At 33.3% G+C, this 11,582-nt stretch overlaps 1 protein-coding gene across 3 annotated transcripts in view; it reads left to right on the top strand.

The window, feature by feature from the left end:
* LOC114322476 (hyoscyamine 6-dioxygenase) overlaps nt 1–11,257 on the top strand; it is a 76,987-nt gene extending 65,730 nt beyond the window's left edge. For 2 of the 3 annotated variants that reach the window (XM_082915610.1, XM_082915611.1), the window contains 8 exons: nt 12–138; nt 3,917–4,021; nt 4,151–4,226; nt 4,303–6,841; nt 6,975–7,103; nt 9,271–9,578; nt 10,312–10,380; nt 10,940–11,257. In XM_082915610.1, coding sequence (XP_082771736.1) covers nt 33–138; nt 3,917–4,021; nt 4,151–4,226; nt 4,303–4,324 — 309 coding nt within the window. In that variant the 5' untranslated portion in view covers nt 12–32 and the 3' untranslated portion in view covers nt 4,325–6,841; nt 6,975–7,103; nt 9,271–9,578; nt 10,312–10,380; nt 10,940–11,257. Of the gene's footprint in view, nt 1–11; nt 139–3,916; nt 4,022–4,150; nt 4,227–4,302; nt 6,842–6,974; nt 7,104–9,270; nt 9,579–10,311; nt 10,381–10,939 lie in introns of those variants that run through there. The other variant, XM_082915609.1, reaches the window with a different exon arrangement.
* The last annotated feature ends 325 nt before the right edge of the window (nt 11,258–11,582 follow it).

Genomic DNA, 11,582 nt, shown 5'->3' with positions numbered 1-11,582 from the left:
GTGATGCAAAGCGTCATTCTTTGGAAGCTGACATGGGCATGGAGATAGAAGGTGATGGGCGTGCCCGCATATCTTCAACTCGATCTGGATGCAGATCTCGTCTTGCCTCCTACACCAACTGGCAGAGTCGACAACCAGGTAATTTCTAATCTCAGTTGTCACTCAAGAATAAATTCACTTACATTGCTACAATTTCTTGGAAATGGATATCGTATTTCATGAGTAAAAGATCAAAATAATTCTGTTGACACGGCTTAATGATGCACGATTAGTAAAAACTCATGAAATACGATATCCATTTTACATGTTCCAATTAGTATAGTGTTAGAATTGTATGATGCACGATTCGATTCATACAGTTTAATATGAGTTTCAACCAAAATTATTTGAATTGTGTTGTTTGAAAATTGGGTGTGCTGTTGAATTGAGAATTGTGCAGTTTGTCTATGTTTTTGTTTACATAATGTGTTGAAATGACGCCTTTTTCTGTTACTCTATGATGAAACAAAAATAGGGCAATTGCTTATACTGATATACGTGGTTATATATAATTTATTTATATTGATACTATGTAGTATTTGACTTTGATTGCTACAGTGTTCCCACATATGTGTGAGGTTTGGAAATTCCTTTCCAATAATTCGGGCTGTATTTGATAAGCATCCTGCGGATCTTGTATGAGAAGGAAATAAGAAATGTAAAAAAAAAAAACTTTGTTTATAGTTTCATGTGGAAAAAACATGCAAAGAGCGAACTGCTAATACATGTATTATCTTATGCAATCTTATCTTTTCTTTTGTGGAAATTTTGTTGGAATTTGGTATTTCATTTGTTGTGACGTGTTATAGAAACCAAAAACTCACTTTTCGTAGTTTTTAGATAATTAGAGATTGACAATTCCAACTTCCTTTACTTCATTCAAAAAAGTTGTTCAGAATAATTGATTAGAATTATTTTGAGGAACCGGTTTGTGCATGTTATTCAAAATAATTTCACTTTTAGGACCAGTTAGTTTTTCGTTTGTATTTTTTTTTTCCTTTGTGTTTTTGGCGCTAACCCCTTGCAAGCAATGACACATATAGACATGGTTAATCATTTAAGGTAATCTCCTATACTTTTTGATTTTATTTTTTACATTCAGGACAATGCATCGTTTAGGTTGGGGGCAGAAAATACTTATTTTGAGAAGAATTTATATATTTGCTTGCTGCCATGAGTTAGTTGTTTTGTTTTAAAAAAAAAAATAGTGCTCATGGTAATCTTTTGTTCTATACATTGGGTGATTGGGCATACTTGTGGTATTTTATTGCTTTAACTCGGGAATTGTGTTAAAGTTTGATATGCTAGCTACTTTGTTAAAGCATTCCATGTGTTCATGTTTGGAAATCATTGCACTACACTTCTGCCACATGAATATGATTTTTAGTTGATAAGTGGACATGACTTGAAAATCTTGAAGAATGATAGTGGAGACTTTTAACCCTATGAGTTTTGTGCCAATCATTTATTGGAGGGTTATTATACATCTACTCTTAATTTTTCTTTGGAAACGCATTAATTTATTGTTTAGTCTCATTATTTTTTCATTTTTGGTTGAATGCTGAGAATAAATCAATTTGTTATCATACTTTTACTCCCTCGAGGACAATGCATCGTTCAGGTTGGGGGGAGAAAATACTTATCTTGAGAAGAATTTATATGTTGCTTGCTACAATGAGTTGTTTTGTTTAAAAAAAAAAAAAAAAAAAAGGTGCGCACGGTAATTTGGCATACTTGTAGTATTTTATTGCTTTAACTCGAGAAATTGTGTTGAAGTTTGATATGCTAGCTAGTTTGTTAAAGTATTCCATGTGTTCGTATTTGGAAATCATTGCACTGCACTTTAGCCACATGAATATGATTTTTAGTTGATAAGTGGATATGACTTGAAAATCTTGAAGAATGATAGTGGAGACTTTTGAGCCTACGAGTTTTGTGCTAATCTTTTATTGGAGGGTTGTCATACATCTACTCTTAATTTTCTTTGGAAGCGCATTAATTTGTTGTTTAGTCTCATTATTTCTTAATTTTGGTTGAATGTTGAGGATAAATCAATTTGTTACCATACTTTTATTCCCTTGAGATCATGAATTGAGAGATGGTTTTAGGCCATCTTTGTTTCATTGAGCCTTTTATTTATTTTTCTTTCCTTTATTATTACTTCATTAGAAACCAATTTGAGCCTTTATGTTAGCCTTTCTTTGTTTAGCCCCACAACCCATACTTTCTTTTCAATTTTGTAGATATGTTGGGTAATTTGAGTTTGGCAACGGCAAATTTGTTCCAAAAAAAAAAAAGTAAAAAAAGGAGAGAAGATGGAAAAAAAGAAGAAGAAATAAATTGTGTTCAACGAGGGGGGGAACAAAACGAAAAGAAAAAAAAAAAGCAGCAGGAGGAAGTTGAAAAGGACAAAAAAAAAAAAAAAGTAACAAAAAGAGCAAGACATTTGGAATAATGCTCTAATTGTGTTTATTTTTATGCCAATAATCTCTCAGATTAGAGCTTATTTTTATGCCAATAATGTCTCAGACATCTATTTTTTTATTCAACTTTGCGTTTTTATTATTTTTTCGTAATTCCTCGACTCAAACATTACAACCAAATAAAAGTCCTATTTGATCTTGAGAGGTATAGTTTACAAGTGGACATGATGGATAGGGGTGATGGTATGGTAATTTTTATTCTCAGTAGTTGGTATTCCATTCATGAGACTATTTATTTATTCTTTCATTATAGCGTTTTTCCAAAAAATTAGTATGCGGGATATTTTGCCTTTGATTTACATTATTCTACTCGCATATATTGAGAGTAATTTTCACACCATATTCTAAGTGATTTATTTGTTGAATGCAATAACTGGTGAGATTTGAGTCAAGCATGTTTCAGAAAGAGATTTGGGTTATATTTCACTTTAAGGCTAAGGTTGTGTCTGTGTTGGCTAAACTTTTTCACACACTCCAAATTCTAAATGTCATGAGATATCTTTACTTGCTGTTAGTGTCTTGAACTTTGATTGATTATTTTGTTAAGATTGTGAAATTCATGACTTGTTCTTTAACATTAACATGAGAACGAAAGAAATCCTTTGAGCAAGGAAATTTTTTGACGTTTGTGGGTAATATCTCTAGAAATTTTAATTCTCTGTATTTGATATTCCATTCATTAGACTATTTATTTATTCTTTCATATTAGCGTTTTTGAAAAAAATTAGTATGCGGGATATTTTGCCTTTGATTTACATTGTTCTACTCGCATATATTGAGAGCAATTTTTGCATCATATTCTGAGTGATTTATTTGTTGAGTGCAATAACTGGTGAGATTTGAGTCGAAGCATGTTTCAGAAAGAGTTTGGGTTATATTTCACTTTAAGGCTAAGTTTGTGTCTGTGTTTGCTAAACTTTTTCACACATTCCAAATTTTGAATGTCATGAGATCTCTTTATTTGCTGCTAGTGTCTTGAACTTTGATTGATTATCTTGTTAAGGTTGTGAAATTCATGGCTGGTTCTTTAACTTTGGCATGAGAATGAAAGAAATCCTTTTAGTAAAGAAATTTTTGGATGTTTGTGGGTAACCTTTGGAAACCCTACCCGAGACTTTTACTCATCCACGAGGGGTAACCTATTGGATTAAGCGCTTGTTGCATGTGCTAAATTCAATCGTGATTTCTTGCAGAAGTGATTTCGAGTTGTTGCTTTTATTTTACTTTTTGATTTTATTTTAGTCACCCTAATTGCTAGGTTCTAGCAATAAAGCTGGTTGGGAGGTGTGATGAATGCTTAAAATTACATAGTTGTTCTATGAATTTTGGATATTATATTCATTCTCTCAATTTGTATTTAATTGTGATTTAATGAATTTAATTTAAATTTGTAGAAAAACTACATTTGAGCCTTCAACAATATCAATTGCTCAACAAGGCCCATAAGACTCAGTATGCTTCTAAATCATCTCATAACATCCACAAAACCTCTCTCAAAGGTTAGACAAGATTTCATTGTACCTCCAGTCCTTTAATATTTTGATTTTGGTCTTCAAATACTTTTTAATTACTACCGGTCTTTTGTTCTTTATTTGTTCCTTTTATGAAATATATATTTGGTGACTTAGATAATAGCAAAAACGCTAGATCTGACCGCAATGTTGTCAGGGGTGCTCAGGCTGTTCGAATTCAGCAAAACAAATGGTAATTTTTATCTTAATTTTCTACCCCTCTACATAAAATGTATACCTTTTTACTCACAAGGGTCTTGTGTTTGTAGCTTTTCATCGAATAAAGGATAATATTTCAATTGCCTAAAGGCAGGATTGCATATTTTTGTCGATAAGGGAGCAGAAAAGGTGTGTTGTTTTGGAAGAAAAAAGGGCATCTAGTTGATTGACTAGTCCTCCCCGTGTCATTGTATATGATTTGTTTTTAATGTTAATATTGTTTGTACTCAAAGGAATTGTTAATCCTTCACAAAAGGTTCTTTTGTATAAAACTAGACTACATTTGTTTCCTGGTAAATTGAGATCTAGATGGACTGGGCCATTTCATAGTTAAAACTGTTTTTTCTCATGGGGCCCAAATTGAAAATCCCAAGAATGGTAATATTTTTAAGGTGACTGGCCAACGTCTTAAACCAGTTTTGGAGAATTTCCCACCTGAAGAGGAGAGGAGTCCATCGAATTGAAAGACCCTATTCATTCATTCATGTTTGAGCTGGTAAAGATGTTTGTAATCCTTCTTTCACAATAAGTTATTTATGGGGAAAAAAAGAAATTATGATTTCATCTAACAATTATTCTCTATTTATGATGGCATATCATATGATAAATCGTATTTGAAAATCACTCTTCCAATGTTTGATTGCAGTGAACTTTTAGACCCTGTTGTTGCTGAAGCTACACTAGACTTTCAGAATCTTAACAAGAGAAAACTTTTAACTAATTTCCCTACATTTCTCCCTCAAGTATGATTTGAGATTGGCATGATTCTTTGCTTGGGATTTAGTTTCTTTATTTGACTGCATTTTCAGATTTAGAAGTAGAAAAGAATAAGTATGAAACATGTATATCAAATATTTTGGTAACTTATCCTCCACTAACATCAGTCTTGCATTTGTAGTTTTTCCCATTAATGCTAAGTTCCTCATGTCATCTTTTGGTTTTGTTCTTAAAAGATATATTTAATTTATTTTATTGGAATGATCTTAGTTATAATTCGTGCAATTGTTGTGTCTTTGAGATATTTGTATATGACAAATGCCAAAAGTGCTGCATATTGGGATTGAAATAAAGTAGTGTCTTGAAAATAGGTCAAACAGTTAAAAGAAGTGCATTAATTTCCATAAAAACGGCAGTGAATTTAATAAAAAGTGTCTTGTGTTTTCAAAAAAAAAATTTGGGTCTACTTTTCGTGTCCCCGGGACACTTGTTAAAAAGGCCTTTCATATATTGGTATTCATAATTGTAGTTTTATTTTATTTTTGTCCTGTCAATGCTACTTCAGAAATAAATTTTGTTGCTTATGTGATGCCACACCTTATTTTGTATGTTTAAAGTTATTATGCACCTTCCCGACCTTGTTGGAACAAAATATGGTATAGTAATTTCGTACTGAAACTTATTGAGCCTAACAGAAATTTTGACAACTAAGCACATATGTTTAATTTCAAAAAGGAGGATCTAAAAGAATGCATTCGGAGATACTGTGGACTCAATCTACAGTGAAGGGCATTACTGACTTTCATACATATATTTTTTTCTGTTTTCTTTTTTGATGCAGATTTGAAAAATCGTTTCTAAGTGTGTTTCCAGCATTGATGTCTCTTGGGTCATTTGTTCAGCTATTTCCATCTCTCGTTGACTTACCAAGTAAGTTTGTTTTTCTGGATTCTCTAGTAGTTACATTCTGCTCCTTTTTCAGGTCTTTCTTTTGTGACTTTCGTCTCTTGCCTCATTTCACCAACGAGCAAAATACCTAGGGATACAAAAAAATTTACCAAAAAATCTAGAACTCACATGGGTGTTGTGGGACCAACACCCATGTGAGTGTTTGCTAGAATATTTGGGGTCTAGCATTATTGTTCACCAATTAAAGTTCTACTTACTCTATTAACAGCTGCACCTTGTTATTTTCCTTCCATTGATTTATTGAACTAGTCAAATAGGCCATTTCGAAATGCCTCAATTAAAAAGAGTTCAAAAATTCAAAATCTATATGCTTGGTACTAGTAGGAAAACTGAATTTTTTTACTTTGAATATTGTTGATATTTGTTGGTTTTCCTTTTCTTGGCTTCTCTGGCACGTAGGCATTGTTCGTCATGGTATGCTTTTTCGAGGGTAAGCTTTTATTTCCATAAAAGGGGATTTACAATGAAGCTCAAGACATGCCAAAGGCTATTAGAAGAGAGCTTACGCCTAGCCTGCAAAACAATTAAACTTCAGTAGTTGGCATTTTAGGATAGAAATTTGTGTGCTTTGCAAATCTTTAGAGCCTGGTGTGAAGAGAAAATTGAGAAATTAATTGGCATGAGTAGTATTTTATTTTTGAGTTATTACTTATGTCTACAAATTGGCTTTCTTGCTTAACCAACAACAAAAAACAAAATGGAAAAAGAATAGGATTAAGTTAGTAGTTTATTGGTAGTAGTTGCTACATAATTGATGTCTGTTGGGCTATATATAATAAATTCATGTGTTTTTTGGGAGATAAATGTAGACCTTTTTTTATTCAATTGCAACTGAGTAGCGAGTAGTAACACAAGTGATGAAGACTAAAGAATTCCTCAACTGAGCACTGAGTCCACAACCAGGTAATCTCAGTTATCAACTCAAGAATTCCTTCACTTACATTGCTTCCATTGCTTGGAAATTGAGACTAAATTGGGCGCAAGTTTTTTTTGGTTTTTATGTTTTTCATTTATCCATTTCCATGTTGTGCTGCAGAGCGTGATACTTTGGAAGATGACATGGGCATGGAGATAGAAGGTAATGGGCATACCTGCATATCTTCAACCTGATCTGGAAGCAGATCTTGTCTTGCCTTCGACACCAGCTGGCAGAGTCAATTACCAGGTAATTTCTAATCTCAGTTATCACTCAAGAATAATTTTACTTACATTGCTACAATTCCTTGGAAATGGATATCGTAGTTCATGAGTAAAAGATCAAAATTATTCTGTTGACACGACTTCTACATGTTCCAACTAGTATGGTGTTAGAATTGTATGATGCACAATTCGATTCATACAATTTAATGAGTTTCAACCAAAATTATTTGAATTGTGTTGTTTGAAAATTGGGTGTGATGTTGAATTGAGAATTGAGTAGTTCATCTATGTTACTCTATGATGAAACAAAAATAGGACAATTGGTTATACTGATATACGTGGTTATATATAGTTTATTTATATTGATATTGTGTAGTATTTGACTTTGATTGCTACAGTGTTCCCACATATGTGTGAGGTTTGGCAATTCCTTTCTAATAATTTGGGTTGTATTTCATGATAAGCATCCTGTGGATCTTGTATGCGAAGGAAATAAGAAATGAAAAAAAGAGTGGGAAAAAAAAAACTTTGTTAATAGTTTCATGTGGAGAAACATGCAAAAAGCGAACTGCTAGTACATATATTATCTTATGCAATTTTATCTTTTCTTTTGTGGAGATTTTGTTGGAATTTTGTATTTCATTTGCTATGACGTGTTATAGAAACCAAAAACACCCTTTTCGTAGTTTTTAGATAATTAGAGATCAATGATTCCAACTTCTTTACTCCATTCAAAAAGTTGTTCAAGATAATTGATCAAAATCGTTCTGATGACTCGGTTTGTGCATGTTATTCAAAATAATGTTACTTTTAGGATTAGTTAGTTTTTCGTTTGTATTTTTTTTTCCCTTTGTGTTTTTGGCGCTAACCCCTTGCAGCCAATGGCACATATAGACATGATTAATCATTTAAGGTAATCTCCTCAACTTTTTTATTTTATTTACATTAAGGACAATGCATCGTTAATTTTTTTGAGACTAAAGAGTGGCAGCCAAATTTGACGAAAGTAATTTTGGTTTAGGTAAAGAAACGAGATTGATTGGGAAGGGGCCCATCCATGGAGGAGAAAGCAATAGAGGCTTTGAAGAAGTTGAATGGGAATATGGCCCTGCTATTATGTCTCTTTGTTATTGGCCCTTTTCGGTATGGCGTGAATCTTATTGTTGAATCAATGGTCTAGGCATTTGATAGGTGGACAGGGTGGTTGGTTGTGAAGAGGAGAGGACTAGAGGAGTGGTGTGGAAAGCAACATGCTAAAAGTCACCAATTTCCCTAAAGCTTAAAGTTGTTAGGAAATGGGCCTAACAATGTAAATTGTGCTATCTAGCACCCTCCTTCACATGCAACTCCATCTTGCACGTGGAGAGACAAAGAACCAAACATAAGGAGATTCAAACAACCAAACAGAGAACACGAAACCAAATGGGGTCTGAATACCAAATGCCAATAGAGAGTTTTGAACCTAAGATCTCTCTCAACCTTAACTCTAATACCATGCTTTTGGGAAAATTGGTGACGTAACACAACAGACCTTTTTAAGTCCTGATTATTGTGTTCATCACCAACTGGAAGATGCATACTCAGTTTGCACTCACTTTACAAATTATTAATAATGTTACTTATAAAAAATATATATATTTATCACTCTTTGGCCATAAGCATGGTGAATGCGATTGTAAATGTTACTCCTTGAAAATAGAATTTTTTTTTTTTTTTTTTTTTTTTTTGTGTTGTGAAATAATGATTGAGGTTGTTAGAATTTTTTTAAATAAAAAACTTCTATGGGTGTTTTTTAGATACATCTATGTTGTTTTGTTGGCTACTGGTGGTAAAAGGCTTGGATGTTAGAAGATAAATATAATTGACCTTTCTACCGCTACTTGGTGGTATTCTTAGGTTAGTATGAAAGGAACCGGAGGTGTGGGTTCTATTGACAAAGTGGGAGGGAGGTTTCTTATACATGGAGGAGGCTTCTATGTTAAGTTGTTGACTATAGGATTTTTGTTGGTCCTCCTAGATTCCTGTATCCGTTTAGGATCTGGCTTGTATCTTTACATTGTGTATATTTTGATTCTATCTACTCTCAATGTGTAGTCATGCAATTCTTAAATCATTGATTAATAACTTATTTTACTTGTTAGAACAATAGACTAGAGACTCTAATTCATAATTTGCAACACTATCATGGATAGGATAGAACTGCGTTTCTGTTTCTTTTTTTCCCATCACTGCTACTTGTGCTAAGGTCATGGTTATGCGGTGGATGCTTATCGACATTGTCTGTTCAACTTGACCGGGTACTTTTGTATGGGAAGAAGTTTTGTAACTCGTATTGATATTTCAAGGAAATTTTAACTTTTTGATTTGTTCACTTTACTTTTGTTTTTTGTTTCTAAGCCTTATGAGCATATTATTTTCAGGCATGGTTGTTAATTCTCTACACAGGTTTGGCTTTGCGATAAAACATACTTAGAGTGAATGGAAGTGATATTCGCCCATGGTAATTTGATATGATCTTGTATGCATTTGGTTGAATTTTGTGCTAAGATTGCCTTGCCTTTATTCTTCATCATTTAAACTATTTGTGTATTTGTGATTGAGATTTTTTTAAAACATATTTTCATAGTCAGACATTAGTAATTTCATCTCCCATGCCTTTCAGGAGGAAAAGTGAGTATGCAATTTTACTGGCAATGAATTTATGCTATAAAATAGAGTTGCCAGAAGAATCTTTTGACTTCAATGCTTAAAATTATAGCATGATATTCAGTAAATGAATTTATACAGTGTGTTGTCAAACTGCATATTGCAATGAATTAGAAAATGAACAGAGGGTAGAGTATATGAGAAAAATAATGGTTGTCAATAATGAAAGGAGGATATTACTCTAGATGGAGCTGCATGTTGCAAAAGAATTCATTGAGTTGACTCCAAATTGACATGTTTAATTTTGTTAAATTCAGTTTTTCTGGCAGTATCTTGTTCTCTTATATGCAGCAGCAGCAGCTACATTCTAATTCCAGCGAATTTCTGCCATGTTCAATGTTACTGGACTCATATCATGCTTTTTATTCAACTGGCAGGCTCATTCTCTTTATTTTCCGAATTGTGTCAGAACTTGGATGAAAATGTGAAAATGCATTGGATTTTTTTTTTGTGATTCTTATCTGCCTCCTAGATTAATATGCATACAACAACAGAATATGTTAATGCTTGCACTTGTGCTGATGTAGGTGGATAAAACATCACTACTTCGCTATGGCCATGCACTTATCAGTCTCACTTGGGAGACCCAGAAGCAGGTTATTATCCTTCTTAAGTGCATATTGAAATTTTGTTTTGTTTTGTTTTTTTTTTTTTAATGAGTGAGACTGTACATGTACTGTGCGGAGAGGGGTGCAACTGTTCCTTTAATGGGCTATCATGCAAGGAGTTGCAATGCTTCTACAAAATAGATATCAACGGCAAAGGCTTTGTACACATATTGCACTCGGCAAGGTGTAATTGAAAAGAAAAAAAGAAAAAAAACTCCTTTCACCAACGAATTTCTGTGCATGCTTCATTTTTGCCTTTATTATCTTCAATTCTTTCTGCAGTCTACTTTGCGTGTGTCTGCACTTGGTTGTGTGCACTTTGTGAAACCTTGTCGTCCTGCATGGTTTGCAGAACTTCAATGAGTTCTTTTGCTTCTGCTAGTTGCAATAACCATGTTTTTGTCTTCTAGCCGATCTGTGTTAGTTTTTATGGCCCACCGAAATACAAATAGAACTTTTTTTTGGTGGGCATATAATATTTATTGCAATTGTTCTCCTCTGCAGGTCTGGGATGACTCTTACCATTTGATCCCGTTGTTAATTGTAGGTTAGGAGAATGGACGTTGTTTGGGGAGAAACTGCTGGAGTCGACGGTCAACTATGGTTGTTGGCACCCATTCTATTCATATTACAGGTGATTTAAGTTGTACAAATGCCTATTTTGGGGACCATGCCCACAAAAGATCATATTAATGTATGCTTTGCCATCCAAGTCATGTTGAATCAAACAATCACTAATGCAATTTAAATTAAGGTTGTTAAATATTCATTTTTTTTCCTACATAACTTGCCAAAAGTTATGTACATGTATAAATAATTAAATATATATAACAGCTAGGGAAGGGAAGTTTTTGTTACTATCAAACATCATCACATTCCTTAGTGTTTTCTTTCATTACTTGCAGAAGTTGAAGTCATATTATCATTCTCTTCTAGTTTGCCATCCAACAATCCTAGTTTTATACATGTAATGCAATTTTCTCTTTCATCACAGCGCTCTTTTTCTGTTTTGAACTTCTTTGGCTCACATGTCATGATGTCACCATGAAGTTATTTGATTTTTTTTTTCGTTTTTTTCTTTGAAGATATTAGGAAGAGGCATGCTTACGTCCTGCCGTATAGTAGTCGGTAAATGTGCGGATTGTATTAAATGTTTCTGGGTGCCCACATCCTGTCGTATAATAGTCGGT

Source organism: Camellia sinensis, chromosome 2 (assembly GCF_055761805.1).
Source record: "Camellia sinensis isolate YWXY chromosome 2, ASM5576180v1, whole genome shotgun sequence".
Classification (NCBI taxonomy): domain Eukaryota; kingdom Viridiplantae; phylum Streptophyta; class Magnoliopsida; order Ericales; family Theaceae; genus Camellia; species Camellia sinensis.
This window is presented reverse-complemented; position numbering and strand designations above follow the sequence as displayed.